This window comes from Galeopterus variegatus, unplaced genomic scaffold, assembly GCF_000696425.1.
Source record: "Galeopterus variegatus unplaced genomic scaffold, G_variegatus-3.0.2 Scaffold979, whole genome shotgun sequence".
Lineage (NCBI taxonomy): Eukaryota > Metazoa > Chordata > Mammalia > Dermoptera > Cynocephalidae > Galeopterus > Galeopterus variegatus.
Window position 1 is genome coordinate 410,918 of NW_007727090.1, and position 17,275 is coordinate 428,192.

General features: G+C 38.9%; 1 protein-coding gene across 1 annotated transcript in view; it reads right to left on the bottom strand.

Moving 5' to 3' along the window:
* Window positions 1-1,860: 1,860 nt before the first annotated feature.
* Window positions 1,861-17,275, bottom strand: part of AK4 (adenylate kinase 4) — a 68,252-nt gene continuing 52,837 nt past the window's right edge. The window contains exons 3-5 of the mRNA XM_008573979.1: window positions 7,295-7,467; window positions 4,011-4,129; window positions 1,861-2,865 (exon numbers count right to left, since the gene is read on the bottom strand). Of these exons, the coding sequence (XP_008572201.1) occupies window positions 2,751-2,865; window positions 4,011-4,129; window positions 7,295-7,467 (407 nt within the window). The 3' untranslated portion in view covers window positions 1,861-2,750. The remainder of the gene's footprint in view (window positions 2,866-4,010; window positions 4,130-7,294; window positions 7,468-17,275) is intronic.

Consider the following 17,275-nt stretch of genomic DNA (forward strand, 5'->3'; position numbering starts at 1 on the left):
TAAGAACTGGGTAGAATCACTGAATGTGCGGTCAGGTCAGAATTTTACAGACCATCCAAACAATTCTCTGTGCTTAAAAGTGAAAGAACTTTTCACATGTGGCAGTAGAAGGAAAACCAAGAAAAGACGTCCCTTTAATTTTACTTTTGCCAAAACATTTTCAAGATAACTTTAATTTTTACATAATCATTTAAGGTAAAACTAGAGAGTTTGTTGAAAAAAATCAGAATTTTAGGCCACTGAACATGAAACAAGCATCATCTTTCAAGAGCCATGGAAAAGTTCGTCTCTTACTGGTCTCACCCAGCAAAATGACCCTCAGTTGCTGGGCAATCTCAGCAACGGCCATGGAAAAGATGTTCGTCTCTTACTGGTCTCACCCAGCAAAATGACCCTCAGTTGCTGGGCAATCTCAGCAACAGCAAACACTGTTGAAAGTTACTGAGTGACTCAGTGTTAGCTACAATTGTCTATTTAGCCGGAAGGGAAGAGGGGGGAAAGGACGGATGGAGAAGTGGAGTGTGAAATCAGGATCAAGCCATTTCTCATACCTCTTCCCAAAACTCCAAAGGCAATGACTACATTGGAGGGTCTGCTAAACACAATGGGAAGTAAAGAAAGAAATCTGAAGATTTTTCTGCTTCTGAAAAAGTACACACTTTCCTCTTTGAATTATACACATATTAACTTTAATTCTACTTTTCCTAGTTTGCAATCGTCTCCATGCAGTACTACTCTAAATTGTGCAATTCTCCTCATATCAGACTTGTTTTTCTCTATACCTGGCTTCCCAGAAACTTAATCTATATGTCTGATTTTCACCCTGTCCCCATGAGCTGGCATTCAAATGCAACTCTTCTAAAGTGCTCAGTGTCAATATAATAACCGACGTTTCATAGACCTGAACTTGGCGTTTTCATTGCATAAACCTAAAGTAAACAATATTATTTCACTGTGATTGAGAAGATGAAAAGGAGATTGGTCTATATTTCCACTAAGGTAGCCAAAGAACATTCACATGAAGGAACAAGGGGAGAGGAACTGGCAAGAGTTTGGGCAGTATTTATAAGGAAGATGCACTCATTAGTGTGCAGAATATATATGGCAGTGAATTGACTGGGGATTCGCTGGGATATCTTCAGAAAGAAATGTGTTTCAACACCACTGAAAGTATGGAAATAGACTTTTTTTTTTCTTTCTCTCACCAGTATGAAGAATTAGACAGAAGCCAGGAATAGTAAAGGATGTTCCCTGGGGACAGTCAAGATGCATGAAGAAGGGATACATACTTTTAAGGCAGCAGGAATAAATTTCATTGTCCTTCCCAGAGGAGAGCAAGAATTATCTAAGATGGCCACCAAGTCTGGAAACCAGGCAAATCTTTTAACAAATGGTTTATTGATATTACATTACAATGAATGACAAAATATTAGTATCTATATTTCTAGACTTTATGGCCACCCCGTAGAATGCATCTTTGGAATAGGAAAAATAAATAAAGATTTTGTTTTCCCATAATTGTAAAGCTGTCACTCACTCTAGGCACAGCTAGTGCGACATTCTCCTCAACCCCACTGGCTCCATTCCCTTTACAACCTATTCATAATATGCTTGGGTCACTCACAGGAGAAAAACACTGTCAATATCAATATTTAGCAGCATCTTCAAAACACATTTTGCTGTCTTGAATAAAAAGCTTAACTACTTATTCTATTAGTCCAGTAATTCCATATGGTCTTATTACTTCCATATGTATAAGATATGATCTTTCAACATTTATGTAGGTAGATCTTTTTCTTTTTCTTTTTTCTTTTTTTTTTTTTTTGGGGGGGGATCCCAAGAGGCTTTTGGGGGTTTGGAGGAGGATCCCAAGAGACTTTTGGGGGTTTAATTTTTTCACAATGAAAGAAGCAATGTCAACCCATGAGAGTCAGACCAGCAGTTTAAGTTAAGACCCTCCACATAGCTCAGTTCCCAGTGTACGAAGAGATTCAACATAGTCCCCTAGCTCCCAGTTCTTAGAAAGAAGAATTTGAGAGGGAAAAATGCAATAACAATCTGTATTATTTAATAGCCTAGGAAGAGAGAAAACAGACGTTTAAAAAAAAATAGCCTAAAAAAAAAAAAGTAGAAGCCAAATCCTTTCATCCCAGGATGTATAAAAAGGAGAGATTCTATGGAACATGGATTTAGAAAAGGATGAGTCACTCCTACCAGAAAAAAATGAATTGTGGACACAGTCACTCAAGACCAGAAAAGCAACCACTGAGAGCAATTAGCTTTAATTCCATTGTTACCAGGGGAGCACACACTAGAGAACCTGGCACAAAGCCCAGGCTGGACCCTTTGGCATTCGTAGGCTTACTGGTGCAACACCCTTTGGGCAGGTAGGGAGAACCAGAGACTACCACCATCATCTGTAAAAAGACTACTAAACAACAACATGGCTGTCAAAAATCAGCTAGAGCTTAGGTCATACACTGTTTAAAATCCAGCCTGTGCTTGCTTTCTTGTGAAGAGCTTGAGACATGTGCAGAGATACCTTACACATGTATAGGTAACTCTTCTTATAAAAGGCAGCGGGCCTCTTCATGAACTCTTTCTCTTTTTAGTTTTCCTATCAGTTAACCATTTAAACTAGAAAAGATGCTGCAAGCTATCTCAGCTAGCTTCTAATTTGGACATGGCACCAATACTACACACACAATTAAATGAATGGCCACATCTTCCTGGTTCTTCCATTGGCAGGCTCAGTATGCTTCTTTGGACTGAATAGGTGTGATCTTGTTTGAAAAAAGCGTGTAAACATAGGGCCAAATTTTGTTAGTCTCCGTCCCAGAAAATTGGTGGAGCACTCCTCGGCTCCTGAAAAACAAAGTCCAACATACAAAGTCATTTTAGGTTTCTTCGTAACATATTCAGGCAGATGAAGATCCTAGGTATAAACAATTATGATCTTATGGTCTTTATCACACACCACTAAATGCCAAAACAGCCCCTTTCGAATGTATAAACACTTCCACTAGGCATACCTACATAAGGCTATAACTTGTGCATTTCTTGCCCGCTTGCCATGATACCACCATTTTTTTCTCCCCTTTAAGACATATCAATTAATAACACTATAGAGGCAATCCCAAATCCACTTCAATATATACTTTTCAAAAGAAAATCACTGACACACTTTGGTACACTAAACCCATATTACTTACAATTGATCATGGAACACAGGATGTATCATCATAATATGATCAAGAAACTGATCTAAAGATTTGCTGAATTATTGGGGGACTACAAAGGCTAGAAATCAATTATAGGGGAGTCTATAAAGTGCAATCCTGAGTGCAGTTAGCATATGGTTTTGTTTGGCTTGCATGCCATTTCCAAATTTTTAATTGAGAACCAGATTTCTACTTCTCCTCAAACACAGGAATCTGTCACACTGGGCCTGTGTGCCCCTGTGGTGATAAGTAGCTGGACCAGCCTAGGAGCTGTCCAGTTCAACTGTCACTCAACTGCCCTGTTTGACATACTCCTACCAGGTTTAACACTCATTGCCAATACCTGCCTGGCCCCTGTAGCCTTTTGAATTTGCAAACCCTAGCTTATGGTTTTAGCTTTTCCTTGTTAAACTCTCTATAGACACACTCCAGCCAAAAATCCCTTCTAGTCTTCTACCCAAATCAGATATTTACATAATGGAGTGTCAATATACAGACAATTATTTCAGCCACTTAAAAAGAATAATGAAAATAAGTATAGGTATAGTTTTATATCAAGAACATTCAGATGATCAGGTTTAGGTTGTTATGTTCTAACAATTTCATAATAAATATACTAGACTTTATCTCCATGTACAATTCCAGCATTTCATCTGACTGCTGGGGGAGGTAATAAGCCTTTAGAGTTTATCTTGCTTAAAGAAACACTACCCTACTCTCAACCCAATATCCTGCCCAGAAGGCTCCACACTAGCTGGCCCTTTGCCGTAAAAATTTTGAAGCACTCACTTGTATAATTCAATGACTGGCTTTGCCACGTCCTTGTACTGTCTTAGCCTGACGGCGACTGCTTCAGGTTTATCATCCTCCTGCTGTACTAATGGTTCACCAGTGATGTCGTCAACCCCCTACAAGTACCAGAGAAACCAGTTAATACAGCCAAATGTTGGGCCATTCCATAGGTCAGAACTTTCCTGTGCAAAATGATGTTATTCACCTTTGACTCCCACCACATGATGAGAAAAGAAATAGCACGCTTAATAGTAAGTTAACCTTATTTCCTAACAGTTGACACTAAATCTTTATTGACAACACAGATCTGTCCAAACATGTTCCAGTATTGCTGATAAATGGTACTTTCAATTCAGTCTAAAATTCCACGCAAACTCCCCCAACAACAAACCTTTAGACAATGTCACTCCCACCCTCTAAATATTCCTCAAACTGTCCTGCTTTATAAAGCCTGAGTTCTTATTATGAAAAATAAAATGTCTCAAAGAACCAGCTTGGTTTACTTAGGGAATATATGAATCTAGGAGAAGATATTTCATTATCATCTCTATCATCTTTCAAACTGTATCATGTAGCTTCTCTGAAATTTATCTTACTTGGTTATTTTACCAGAAAAATAATGACATATCTAAAGGTGTATAAAAATAGACATGACTCACGACCCATGGGACAAAGATTCTGAGAATTGAAAAAATTTTTATTTAAAAAAAAACCCTGGTTTTCAATGTATTTTAACCTCCTCAGACCAATGCCTATTTACAAATAGCAAAGTAGACATCAGAATTTTGGATCCTATGTCCATGGCCATTACTCACCAGGGGAGACAGTCACAAGAAATAAATCTGTCAAAAGGCAGGCTAGAGCAGAATCAAAAGGCTCAGGCAACTCAACTGGATAATGATAAACTGGCTATAAATTTGAAACACACTAAAATTCCATTACAGCTCAGGGCCTTGGGTATATGACTTACACTTATGATTTATTGGTGAGCCACATAATTATCACATGTGTATTCCATGGTTTTTAACCTGACATGACAGGAGAAATGGGGATGGGAGGAGGCCATACATCATCTATATTCTCCTCTTTATTTTACTTACAGCCACAACACTCAGAAGTCATCTCCAAGATTTCAGATCACCAGCAAATACAATACTGCTTTCAGAAAGAGCAGACTGATGCTGGAGTAACCACATCCCACCTTCCTGGGGAGCCTGGCCACAGCGGCTGGGAGAGTTGGTCCAGGTTAGAACTTTCACGGCTGTCTTTAGAAGTAGCATTGTAATTGCAGATGTTCTTTTAGGGAAACCCAGGCTTTGGAAAGCAACTCAGTGGTAAATCTTTTCAAATTTTATAAGAATCTGTGCATCAGCAGGTGTGGACAAAGCCAAAATGTGAAGCATTTGTGTTGCACTCGGTGTTCCCATCTATATTTTCAGAACTCCCCTTTCCCCCCCACCCATTTCTTTTTTCTTATTGCAGCTTCTTGAAATGGAAATGAGAAAGGGAATAAAAGAATTACAGAACTATTTACATTTTTAAAAGGAGACTAGTGCTTAACCCAAATGAACAAATCTTATTGGGACTTTACTAACACAACAGCATCTAAGAGTTGGGAAGTCATCCTCCTGAAGTAGTTTTCTGTAGTAATTACTGACTTCATCTATATTCAAGTCTAGAATTACAGAACTATTTACATTTTTAAAAGGAGACTAGTGCTTAACCCAAATGAACAAATCTTATTGGGACTTTACTGACACAACAGCATCTAAGAGTTGGAAGTCATCCTCCTGAAGTAGTTTTCTGTAGTAATTACTGACTTCATCTATATTCAAGTCTAACCTTTTCCATAAAGAGCAGCCCAGTAAGACACAATGCCACTTTTCACACATCTGGAAGATAACAAATAATACCATCTACCACCCAATAATTACAGTTAATATGACCAGAATGAATTAATGCATTAGTTCAATCTGTATCAGATAAATATAGACATGGTCTATAAGAAAAAATAGTAGCTCTTTAAGTGAATTTATTAAAGTATCTTTATACATATACTTTTATACATGTTTAATTTTCAGCAGTTTTATCAATGTTATATTTTGAACTTCTTCTTAAGGGCAATCTTCCAATCACCTTAACATTCCCCCCTCCCCCATCCATATTCCCTTATCCAGTCCCAGCCCCAGGCTCTTTGCTAGCCCAGGATATATCCTTCATAATTTGTGCCCTGATCATACAAAGCTAGAGGACATATACACACAAACAGATATACAAAAAGAGGTGTAGTCATTGTTTTACAAAAATGGGATCATTCTGCTGTTCGCTTTTCTCATTCAACAAAACCTTCAGGAAATCTGTCCATGTCAAAAAGTATAGTACTAATTCATTCTTTTTACTAACTACATTATATACCAAGATAATGTGAATGTTCTCAAATTTATTTAACTGTTCCCCTACAAATGAACATTCATTTTGTTTTCTGGTGTTTTTTTGGTTTTGTTTTTTGGCCACTATGAACAAAACTGAAATACGCATCACTGTATACATGACCTTCTCTGCTAGTGCTTTCACTTCCATAGACTATTCTCCCAAGGGTGAGTTGAATGAAATATTTACTTAAAACTTTTAATGTACATTGCCATGTTGTTTTAAAGAGGTTATTAATACTTTATCTAACAAAAATGAGAACACTGTAGTCCCCCCTTATCTGCAGGGGATACCTTCCAAGACCCCCAGTGGATACCTGAAACTGTGGCAAGTACCAAACCCTGTAAGTTTTTTCCTACACATACCTATGAAAAAGTTTAATCTATAAATTAGGCGCAGAAAGAGATGAACAACAATAACTAATAATAAAATGGAACAGTTATAACAATATACTGTAGTAAAAATTATGTGGCTGTGGTCTCTCCCTCTCTGAAAATATCTTAAATTACTATCTGAAAATTCGAACTACGGTTGACTGCAGGTAACTTAAACCGTGGAAAGTGAAACTGCAGTTAAGGGGTACTACTGTACTATTTTTCCCAGATACCCATCAGCAATAGATGTGGTAATCTTTTAAATTTTTCCCAGTCCAATGGATCCAAAGTGATATCCTCTTTTTACTTAAGTTTCCTTTCCCTAACTACTACTGAATTTAAACATTTTAAAAATGGTGTTGGGCCATGTAGATCTGCTCTTTTTTCAATAGTCTATTCATATCTTTTACCCACTTTTCAACCTAAATTTCTTGCCTTTTTCTTGCCAGTTTATAAAAGCACTTTTTATATTCTTACATGTACGTGAGGTGGATTGAAGTCCAGGTTATAAACCCTTCCACTAGGAGGGTGAATCCAGCGTCGGCTGAGACGATCTTTAAGTGTTTCAAATGGAATGTTCAAACTGATCACTAGATCCAGCTCACAGATTTTGTCCAGGGATTCAGCCTGTACTAATGTCCTAGGAAAACCTAAATGCCAAAAACAAACATGTCAAATGCAAGATATTGCCCAATTCCAATAAGTCCTTGAAATATTTTCAGTGACAGAATAATCAACTCTGCATATACCATCCAAAAAGGAGCTTTAACCAAGAATTTATATCTATACCTCCACATAAATTTAATATTTGAAGAAAACATGCTATTTTATAACCTAGCTTCTGCATCTGGAAGACTCAAGGATTAGGAGTCATATGATAAAAGTAGAAAGTACATTAAACTAAAAATCACTAAACCAGTCCTGCCTCGCTCTTAACTACTGTGTGACCTTAGGCAAGTTACCTCACCTCCATTTCCTCCTCTGTTAAAGAAGGGACAAAATTATATCATGTGTCCTTTTAGCTCTAACAGTTTATATCATTCTTAGGTTAGCAAAAATATTTATATACATATATTTTAGAGTCTAAATCAATTAAAGTGGGATACTTTGTCGAGAACTTCACCTGCATCTGCACTTCAATCAAGGTGGGCAATCTAATGTACCACATGGTGACTATAGTTAATAATGCTGTATTGTATACTTGAAATGTGCTCACAGAGTTGACTTTTAAGTGTTCTCACACAACAAAAAGGAAAAAAAATCATACTTATGTGAGGTGATGGATATATTAATTAAGCTTGTGGCAATCATTTCACAATGTATATCAAAACATCACATAGTACACCTTAAATATATACATTTTTTATTTGTCAAGTATACCTCGATAAAGCTGGGGGGAAATTTTTTAAATTAAAAAAAAATTCAAGTCTGATTTCAAAAAGAACGAGTGCTTTTAAAACTGGGTACTGTAAAACATAAATTCTTCCTACTTTTCTAAATGTAGGAAAATAAGCAACAAAATTAAAATTTGGGCTCATGGGCAACTCTTCCCCTTTTTCTTGATGCATAAGCTCTGAGTGATCCTAGGAGTTAGGTCACATGACCCTGGGCTATATTTTTTTCCCAGAGAGAGACCTGTTTGAAATGTAACTCCAGGTCTGGCTGTAGGAGGACTGCACAGGAGTACCTTTTTCCTAAATAAATCACTCCAGTTAGTTTGCTCTGGTAAAAGCCTAACTATATCTAATAATCACTCTTTAAATAACATCTTTATAACCTAGTTAGGCAAAAGAATAAGGTGGATGGAGAACTGGAAAGAAAGTGTAATAAGAGATGCAACATTGAGAAGGGAAACTTTTAAATCCCTTCAGATAAGGACACCAGCCCATCTCTACCCTTTTATCACTGGAAGTACCAAGAGGACAGCTTAAAAATGGGTCTTCATGACCCTGTAATACTTCATATTCAAAGAATTCCTTCTGCTAGTGCAGAAAGTCAGTTGCTCAAACATGAATGTGTTGCACTCTGCAATGAAATCCCAAAGAGGTATGGATGCCAAGCAATTTCAGTGTGCTTGTTCAGTTGAAGGTGATAAAAATCCATCCAATGGTTGTCTCATTCACCTGCTGCTTGCCAATCTCTGCTGCAAATTCTCTGAAATGCTCCCTCCAAAGCCCTTTTCACTGCCTGTGAGCCATCCACATGAAGTTACCCTCTCACCAACTGTCAGTCCTGCCTCTCCCTGGATCACCCACTCTTCGCTAAAACTTCAAGATGACAACTGAAGTTAGAAAGGTGCCAGCAGCAAAAACAACCAGGATCATCTCTAAACTCTTTCCCCAAACCTCTGCCACATCAAGGAAAAGCATTTTCCAATACAGTGGCTTTCAAAGTGACCCTCATTGGAGTACAGAAAGAGAATATTAGAACTTCTATTATATATACATATATATTGCTCATCCTTTTAAAATTGATATTTGGAGGGTACATTTTATAAGGAATGTCATATTAGTGACACTGTATATGTAAATTATTTATACATAGATGATTATAAATATATTGAAGATGTAAACTCGACCTTTTTACTGATAAGTGTACACAAAGAATTTTAGCGATCACTCCTTTAAACACCTGAGTTCTCAGACACAGTCCCTACCCTGTATTCTAGCATCACTAGCTGCTACCCTAAAAAGAAAACATGTTCTCTATCCTTTGATAGAGGTTGAGAGCTGGAAAAAAGCAATAGAAAATAGGGAGCTCTAAAAGAGAAATAACTCTATTTCCTCCAACAAATAAAAGTCCAAATCTTACTGGCTAGTTCCCTTGTCTGACGAGGGTACTAGTCAGCCTGCTCTGCTCCGCCAGCTGTTCCTAAACTCTGGGGCCCTCTGGAGGAGGAAATGCAACTGTGTCCAGATCCAAATCTTACTGGCTAGTTCCCTTGTCTGACGAGGGTACTAGTCAGCCTGCTCAGCTCCGCCAGCTGTTCCTAAACTCTGGGGCCCTCTGGAGGAGGAAATGCAACTGTGTCCAGAATAAGCTGAACTCAGCAGGACTACATTTCAAAAACATGCTGGGTAGTACCTACCTATTGGGCTATCACATCGAGACCTGCTAATGACCAAAGAGAATAATTAATTCCGGTGGCTTAGAGGTCCTCTGTTATGTCCTCCCAACCCCAGAACAGGATTAAGTTTGAAGAATCAAGGAAAATATGGAAGTGTACAAGTAGGTGATGAAAGTTAAAATGGAAGAATGATGTCTTAAGATTTTAATATTGTTCAATGCAACCATGTTAATGGTTTAAAAGGAGCAACTACAGAAATAAGTCATTCCACAGCTTCAAGCGTTCTCCATCTGATGAGACACATCAAAATCACCAGAAAAGATTTAAAACAAAACAGACAAACAAAAACCCACAAATGATTATTAATGCTCAGATCCTATCCCAGACTTTCTACAGTGGAACATTCAGGAGTGAGATCAAGAGTTTTTTAAAAAGTTATCCTGGTGATTATAATATTTACTCTTGATTGATTAAGAGCCACCAAACTTCTCAGTGACAGCAACAGTGGCAGTACAATACCAAATACTTGTTATCTGCTCCATTTTTCTGGTAGGTTTAACTCCACTTCCAAGAATAAGTCTCCTTTACCTAAGGTCACGGGAAGAGGAGAACTGGAAGGGAAGGTCCCAAACAGGCAAATCTTTCCAGATTTACTAAGCCCTAACTTAATCAACTATTTATGTCCTTCCTGTCTGCAGAAGCTCATGTACTTTTATCAGTGTCTTATCTCTAAAGCAAGTGGCAGAGAAGAAAGCATGGTACAGAGTGAGAACAGTGAATCAGAAGTCAAAGATCTGGGTGCCAGTCACTGCTTTGAAAGTGAGGAGACACAGCACTAAGCCAGACACTCTCTGGACTCAATATAACATGTGGTTAGGGGCACGAGCTATGAAATCAGACTCAACTGGATTGAACCCAAACTCTAGCCATAACTGTGAGGATTCTGGCACATTTTATAACCTCTCTGATCCTTAGTTTCCTCAGATGTAAAACAAGGGTGTACTAGTTTGTTAGGGCTGCTGTAACAAAGTAACACAGACCAAGTGGCTTAAACGACAGAAATTTGTTTTCTGATGATCCTGGAGGCTAGAAGTCCTAGATCAAGGTGTTGGCAGGTTTGTTTCTCCTGAGGCCTCTCTCCCCAGCTTATAGAAGGCTGTCTTCTCCCTGTGTCATCCATGGTCTTCCCTCTGTCTGGGTCTGTGTCCAGTCCTATTAGATTAGGCCCTATCCTAATGATTTCGTTTTAACTTAATTACCTCTTTAAAGACTTTATCTCCAAATATAGTCATATTCTGAGGTACTGAAGGTTAGGACTGCAAACTATTAATTTGGGGGTGGGGGAGACACAACTTAGCCCATAATAAAGGGTAATGCCTACTGCATAGGGCAGTTTTGAGGATTGGCAGAGACAATTCATGTAAAATGTTTTAGATGCAAGGTGTCAGGCACACAGCAAGCACTCAACAAATGGTTGCTGTTGCTTTGGTGGAGCTCTCCTAGGAGTTCAGCTGGTTTCCCAATTCAATCAAAAGGCAGCAGAAAGGAAAGGCCCCCTTCTACTATTCACCCATATTTAATTCCTTTTCTGAGATTCTCTAAGAGTACTGGGAGTCGTCAGTGCTCTGTGCTCTCTGCCTCAATTACACAGCTCAGCACCTCTGGGCATTAATCACACAGACTCTGCTTTTTTGACTCCGCCCACTCACAAGGGAGCTCAACCGGCACAAAATGGAACCGGGGCACAGCATAACCCTTACTTCCATAAGCTTCCCATTCTTCAGTTTCTTGTTTGCCCCTTTCATCGCCTACCTCATTTTTTAGTAGTAAAGTCCTTTAATCTACTTCCCTGATCAAGTTCAATACCTTATCACGATGAGCTTTTAATTGGGTTATAGGCTGATAAAAATTCAGCACAAAGACTCAATCTTAAACTACCGAGAGTGCAAGTGTACCTTGAGGCAGCAGTGTGACACAGCTTCCAAGGAACTAATCCACATGCAGGCTGCATTAATTCCGAATCCAAACCAAGAAAGGGGATAGCTTCACAGTATTCTCCACTAGTGAGCACCCCATTTTTAGAAATAACTCCATTTTGGAAGGCAATTCTGTTTTAGCTGGACTAGATGACTCCACAATTCAGCGAACATAGCCTTTATGTTTCATTCATATTGTAGTTCACTGTTCACAAGGCATTTATATAAATTTACTTCTCTTTTACTCTTTACATTAACTCCAGGAGGCAGGCAGACTGGGAACAATCACCTTCAGTTTAATAGATGAGTAAGTCTGGATTCAGCAAGGGTCAACAGCAGACTTAACATCAGGTCTCTAGATTTCTATTTCAGTGCTCTTTCTATTCTGCTATGCTGCTATTCCAGGGGCATAAAACCAATTGTTAAAAGACCTCCAAAATGTCACACCATCTATCTTTCTTCTACGAAAAGAGCAGAGCATCATGGTGGCATCATCATCATCACAGCTACCATCTGCTGAGCATTCCTGCTGTGCCAGATATATTACATGCAGACGAATGGCCAAAATCTTAACAGGCCTGCAAAGGCCTACTCATCTAGGCTCCTGCCCCTGCAACCTCTCTCATGTCATCTCTCTGTCCATGTCTCTGCACCAACTACACTGGCATCTTTGCTGCTCTCAAACAGGCAGGCATGCTCCCACCTTGGACATTTATAGTTCATGTCCCCAATGCTTAGAACACTTTTGCTCCAGATATCCATGTATCCTCAGTTCTACAAGTCTTGGCTCAAATCATCCCTTGCCAGTGAGGACTTCTCTAGCTGTCCTGTTAAACTGCACCTCTACCCCAACCTGACACCCTTACTTACCCTCTATTCTTTTTCTTTTTCTTTTTTTTTTCCTTTACAGTTTATCACCATTTGTCATATGATATATGATTTACTTTATTTTTTGAGTTTCTATTTTCACCAGAATGTAAGCTAAATTAGAGCAGAACTTTTTAAAGTTCTTGTTTACTGCTATATCTTTTTTTTTTCCTTTACAGTTTATCACCATTTGTCATATGATATATGATTTACTTTATTTTTTGAGTTTCTATTTCACCAGAATGTAAGCTAAATTAGAGCAGAACTTTTTAAAGTTCTTGTTTACTGCTATATCCTTAGAGCCAAGAACAGTGCCTGGCACACAGTAGATGCTAAATAAATAGGGCTGGCTGATTAGCTCAATTGATTGGAGTGTGGTGCTGATAACACCAAGGTCCAGGGTTTAATCCTTGTACTGTCCAGCCACCAAATAAGTGTGCGTGTGTGTGTGTGTGTGTATAATACACACATACAGTATTGAATGAATGAATAAGTATTATCTCAAGACTTGTAATAATTCTGGGCATTATCCCCATTTTAAAATTGTAAAAAACGAGTTTCAGAAAAGTTAAGTGACTTGCCCCAGATCAAACATTTAATAACTGAGGAACCTAGCTTTGAATGGAATGCTATCTGTCTCCAGAATCACACACCATATACCACACCATGCGTCTTTCTCCTGAATAGAAAACCGCAGACTATGAGAAGCAAATTCTGACAGGGAGAAGTGCCTGATTTTGCAGTCTGTAGCAGTCAGCTTACAAAGTGATTTGAGAAGTCCAAATCCTATGTGGCTTCAGAAAACTCCCTGGTCCAGTGCTGCAGGCACAGACATACCAGACTTTCTTCCCACATACACACAACAAATGTTCTGCACCTTACTCTTCTCCTTCAATATATCTTGGAGATTTTTTTTCTATAGTACACATTACTGTCTCATTCTCTTTAACAACTACAGAATACGCCATAGTTGGGATGTACCACAGTTTAACCAATCACCTAATGATGAACATCTAAGTTATGTCCAATCATACTGCAATAAATATCACTGCACATGAGCTGAGACACATGACTAGGGAAAATTAACTCAGCAGACAGGAATATAGGCTTTGGAGGCAAAATGCCTGGGATTGAGGTCTAGCTATGCCACTCACTCACTTCGAGACCCTGGTTACTTAACCTCTGCATGTCTATAAAATGAGGATGATGGGCCGGCCGGTGGCGCACTCGGTAGAGTGCGGCACTTGGGAGCGCAGCAGCGCTCCCACCAAGGGTTCGGATCCCATATAGAGACCGGTCCGCTCACTGGTTGAGCGCGGTGTGGGCGTGACACCGAGGGTTGCGATCCCGTTGCCGGTCACGGTACGGGCGCAACACCGAGGGTTGCGATCCCGTTACCGGTCACGAAAAAAGACAAAAAGGAAAAAAAAAATGAGGATGATAATCCTCAGAAAGTTGTTGTGAGGAACATGCAAATTACTATATGTAAATTCCAGAATAATGGCTGGTACAGGGTAAACTGCATGGGTAGGAAGCCAATACTGAGAGAAAATGAAGGTAATGTGGGGCTGGCAGGTAAAGACAAATAGCAGGTTTGAAAACAAGAACAATATGGATAACCTTGAGTTTTCATAAAAGAATGAAAGAGGCATTGGGGAGACAATAATACCACCACCACCATCATCCAATATAAAAGAGTGAGTTTCCTCAGTAAAAAAAAGAGATAGGAAAGAAAGAAGCATCCTAAGGAGAGGGCCAGGCTTTTTGTTTTTATTTTTGTTTTTAAAGCAGAAGATGGAAAGAGCATCCTGCAAAGATTTACAGAGGGTGTATACGAGGAAAGGAGGGTGGGGAAAACTGTGTAAGGAAAGAGGATTCCAGAGGATACAATGAAGAGGGGAATCAATAACAGAGAAACAGAAGAGAATATAAAAGAAAAAAGGACATGGAGGGATGATTTAACTTTCCATTAACAGACCAAGCATTCAGAGATAAAACGCAGTTAGAAGTGACTACTCTTACAGCCCCCTCTTCCTGGAAGCAGGTAAGAGAGTATTTCTGGGGTCCTAGGCAGGAGCCAAGGGCAGCACCCTCCTCCTCGAAGGAGACAGGGAGCACACCAAAAACACCACTGCCATGTGGGTGGCTCACGACAGCCACTGCCACAGCCATGGCTGCCACAAAAGCAGCTCAACACCACAGCAGTGGTCACAGCCATCGTGCAGGCAGCCTGCCAGACACTCAACTGCACTGACACAAGAGAGTCACTAGCGGAGACCAGAAGAAGAGGATGTCTCTCTCCTCAAAGCCCACTTCAGAGTAATAGAATAAGTAACCTGCTCTACCAGATGACCAGACATCAATGTAGAGATACCAGAAATACAAAAATTCAAGAAAATATGACACCACCCAAAAAAATACAGTAATTCTCAAATACCAGACTTTGTTGAGCAAGAAACCCTTGAAATGACTGAAAAGGAATTCCAAGCAACAATCTTAAGGAAGCTCACTGAGATACAAGAAGACTCAGACAACATAATGAAATGAGAAAAAAAATCCAGAATATGAAGGAGAAAATTTATAAAGAGATTGATACCTTAAAAAAAATGTAGCAGAACTCATGGAACTGAAAGATTCATTCGACAAAATAAAAAACACAACCAAGAAGGTAAGCAGCAGTCTAGAACAAGCAGAAGAAAGAATTTCTGATCTTGAAGGTAGTCTTTTTGAAATAACTCAGGCAGGCAAAAAAAAAAAGCAAAAAAGAATTTTTAAAATGGAAGAAAATTTAAGAGAGCTAGCAGACAACCTTAAGCACACAAACATTTGAATCAAGGATGTTCCACAAGGGGAGGAGAAAGGAAAAGGTATGGAAAACCTATTCAATGAAATAATAACAGAAAACTTTTCATGGATAGGGAGAGACATGGACCTTCAGATCCAGGAGGCTCAAAGATCCCCAAACAGATTCAACCCAAAAAGATCCTGTCCAGGACAGATTATAGTCAAACTAGTGAAGCTCTAAGACAAAGAGAGAAACTTAAAAGAAGCAAGAGAAAAGCATCAAGTCACCTATAAGGGAGCCCCTATCAGACTAACAGCAGACTTCTCAACAGAAACTCTATAGGCCAGAAGAAAAAGGGATGATATATTCAAAACACTGAAAGAAAAAACTTCCAGCCAAGAATACTATACCCAGCAAGGCTATCCTTCAGAAAAGAGGGAGAAATGGTATATTTTCCAGACAGACAAAAAGTGCAAGAGTTCACCACCACACAACCAGCCCTGCAAGAAAGCCTCAAGGGAGTCCTGCATCTGGAATCCAAAAAAACAATAATCACTACCATGAATACACAAGAAAGAATAGAACCCAGTGGTACAACAAAAATGCAAATAAGAAAGAGACCACCACAAAAAACCATAATGACAATGAATCAAAAGCAAACTCTCAGTCTCTTTGGAAGATGATAGGGAAACAATTCATTTTTCTAAAACTAGTAAGTAACAGGAAGAGTCAAGCATTTATCCTGTCTTTCCTATGTGAATTGTTCCTCAAGGTAATCATAAATAGTTGAGGAGGGAACATTTATATCTATTGAAGTATCCCAGCTAATAAATAAAGCAGAATAAAATAACGAGAATATAGTATTTGCAAGCCCCTATTGAAATAATGGATCTAGCAAATGATCATCAATATCTACTAACATCAGAGAGAGGCAATCAGACATAATGGGCCTCCTGCAGTAAGAACATATACCTCTGAAGCCAAATCTAACCTGAGTGAGACCACGCCTCAGGATCCAGCAACCAATCATCAGGAAAAGCAGGGGTTGGTAGAACATGTTAAACGACACTAATGGGATGGAGCCAGCAAATCCAGACCTTGGGAAACTTTATGGGGTAAAGAAGAAAAAATTAGATGATGGGGGAACCCGCAGATTGAAAGAAACTTAGACAGCTGACATAGCATCAATGCAACAAGCAGAACTTGTTTGGATCCTGATGTAAACAAATCAACTGTAAGAAAAGAAGAGAGTGGGGAGAGAATTGGAGAAATTTAAACATGTTTAATGTTTGATCATATTAAGGAATTATTATTGATTTTCAAAATGTGAGTATATACTAAAAAAAGGAATTAAATAAGACAAATTTAAGTTTTCTTGTACTGAAAATAATCTAAGATTGTATGTTTTGCATTCCTAGAAGTAGGTTAACTGTCTTTTAAAATTGCTATAACTTCACACCTTTTTGAAATCTTCCCTACCTTTTTGAAATCTTCCTTTTAAATGTAAAAGCCATGACAATTTATTCTTTGATGTAATTGTATTTCCAATTTCTTATTCATGTAAGATTTCAATAAAACTCAAAAACCTATTCAAAAAAATTAAAAGCTAAAATTTTTTTTTAAAGCTGACTGCCGGGCCGGCCCGGTGGCACACTGGATAGTGCGCCGCTTGGGAAGCGCGGCGGCGCTCCCGCCCGAGGGTTCGGATCCCACATACAGACCGGTTCCCGCTCACTGGCTGAGCGAGGCGCGGGAGCAACGCC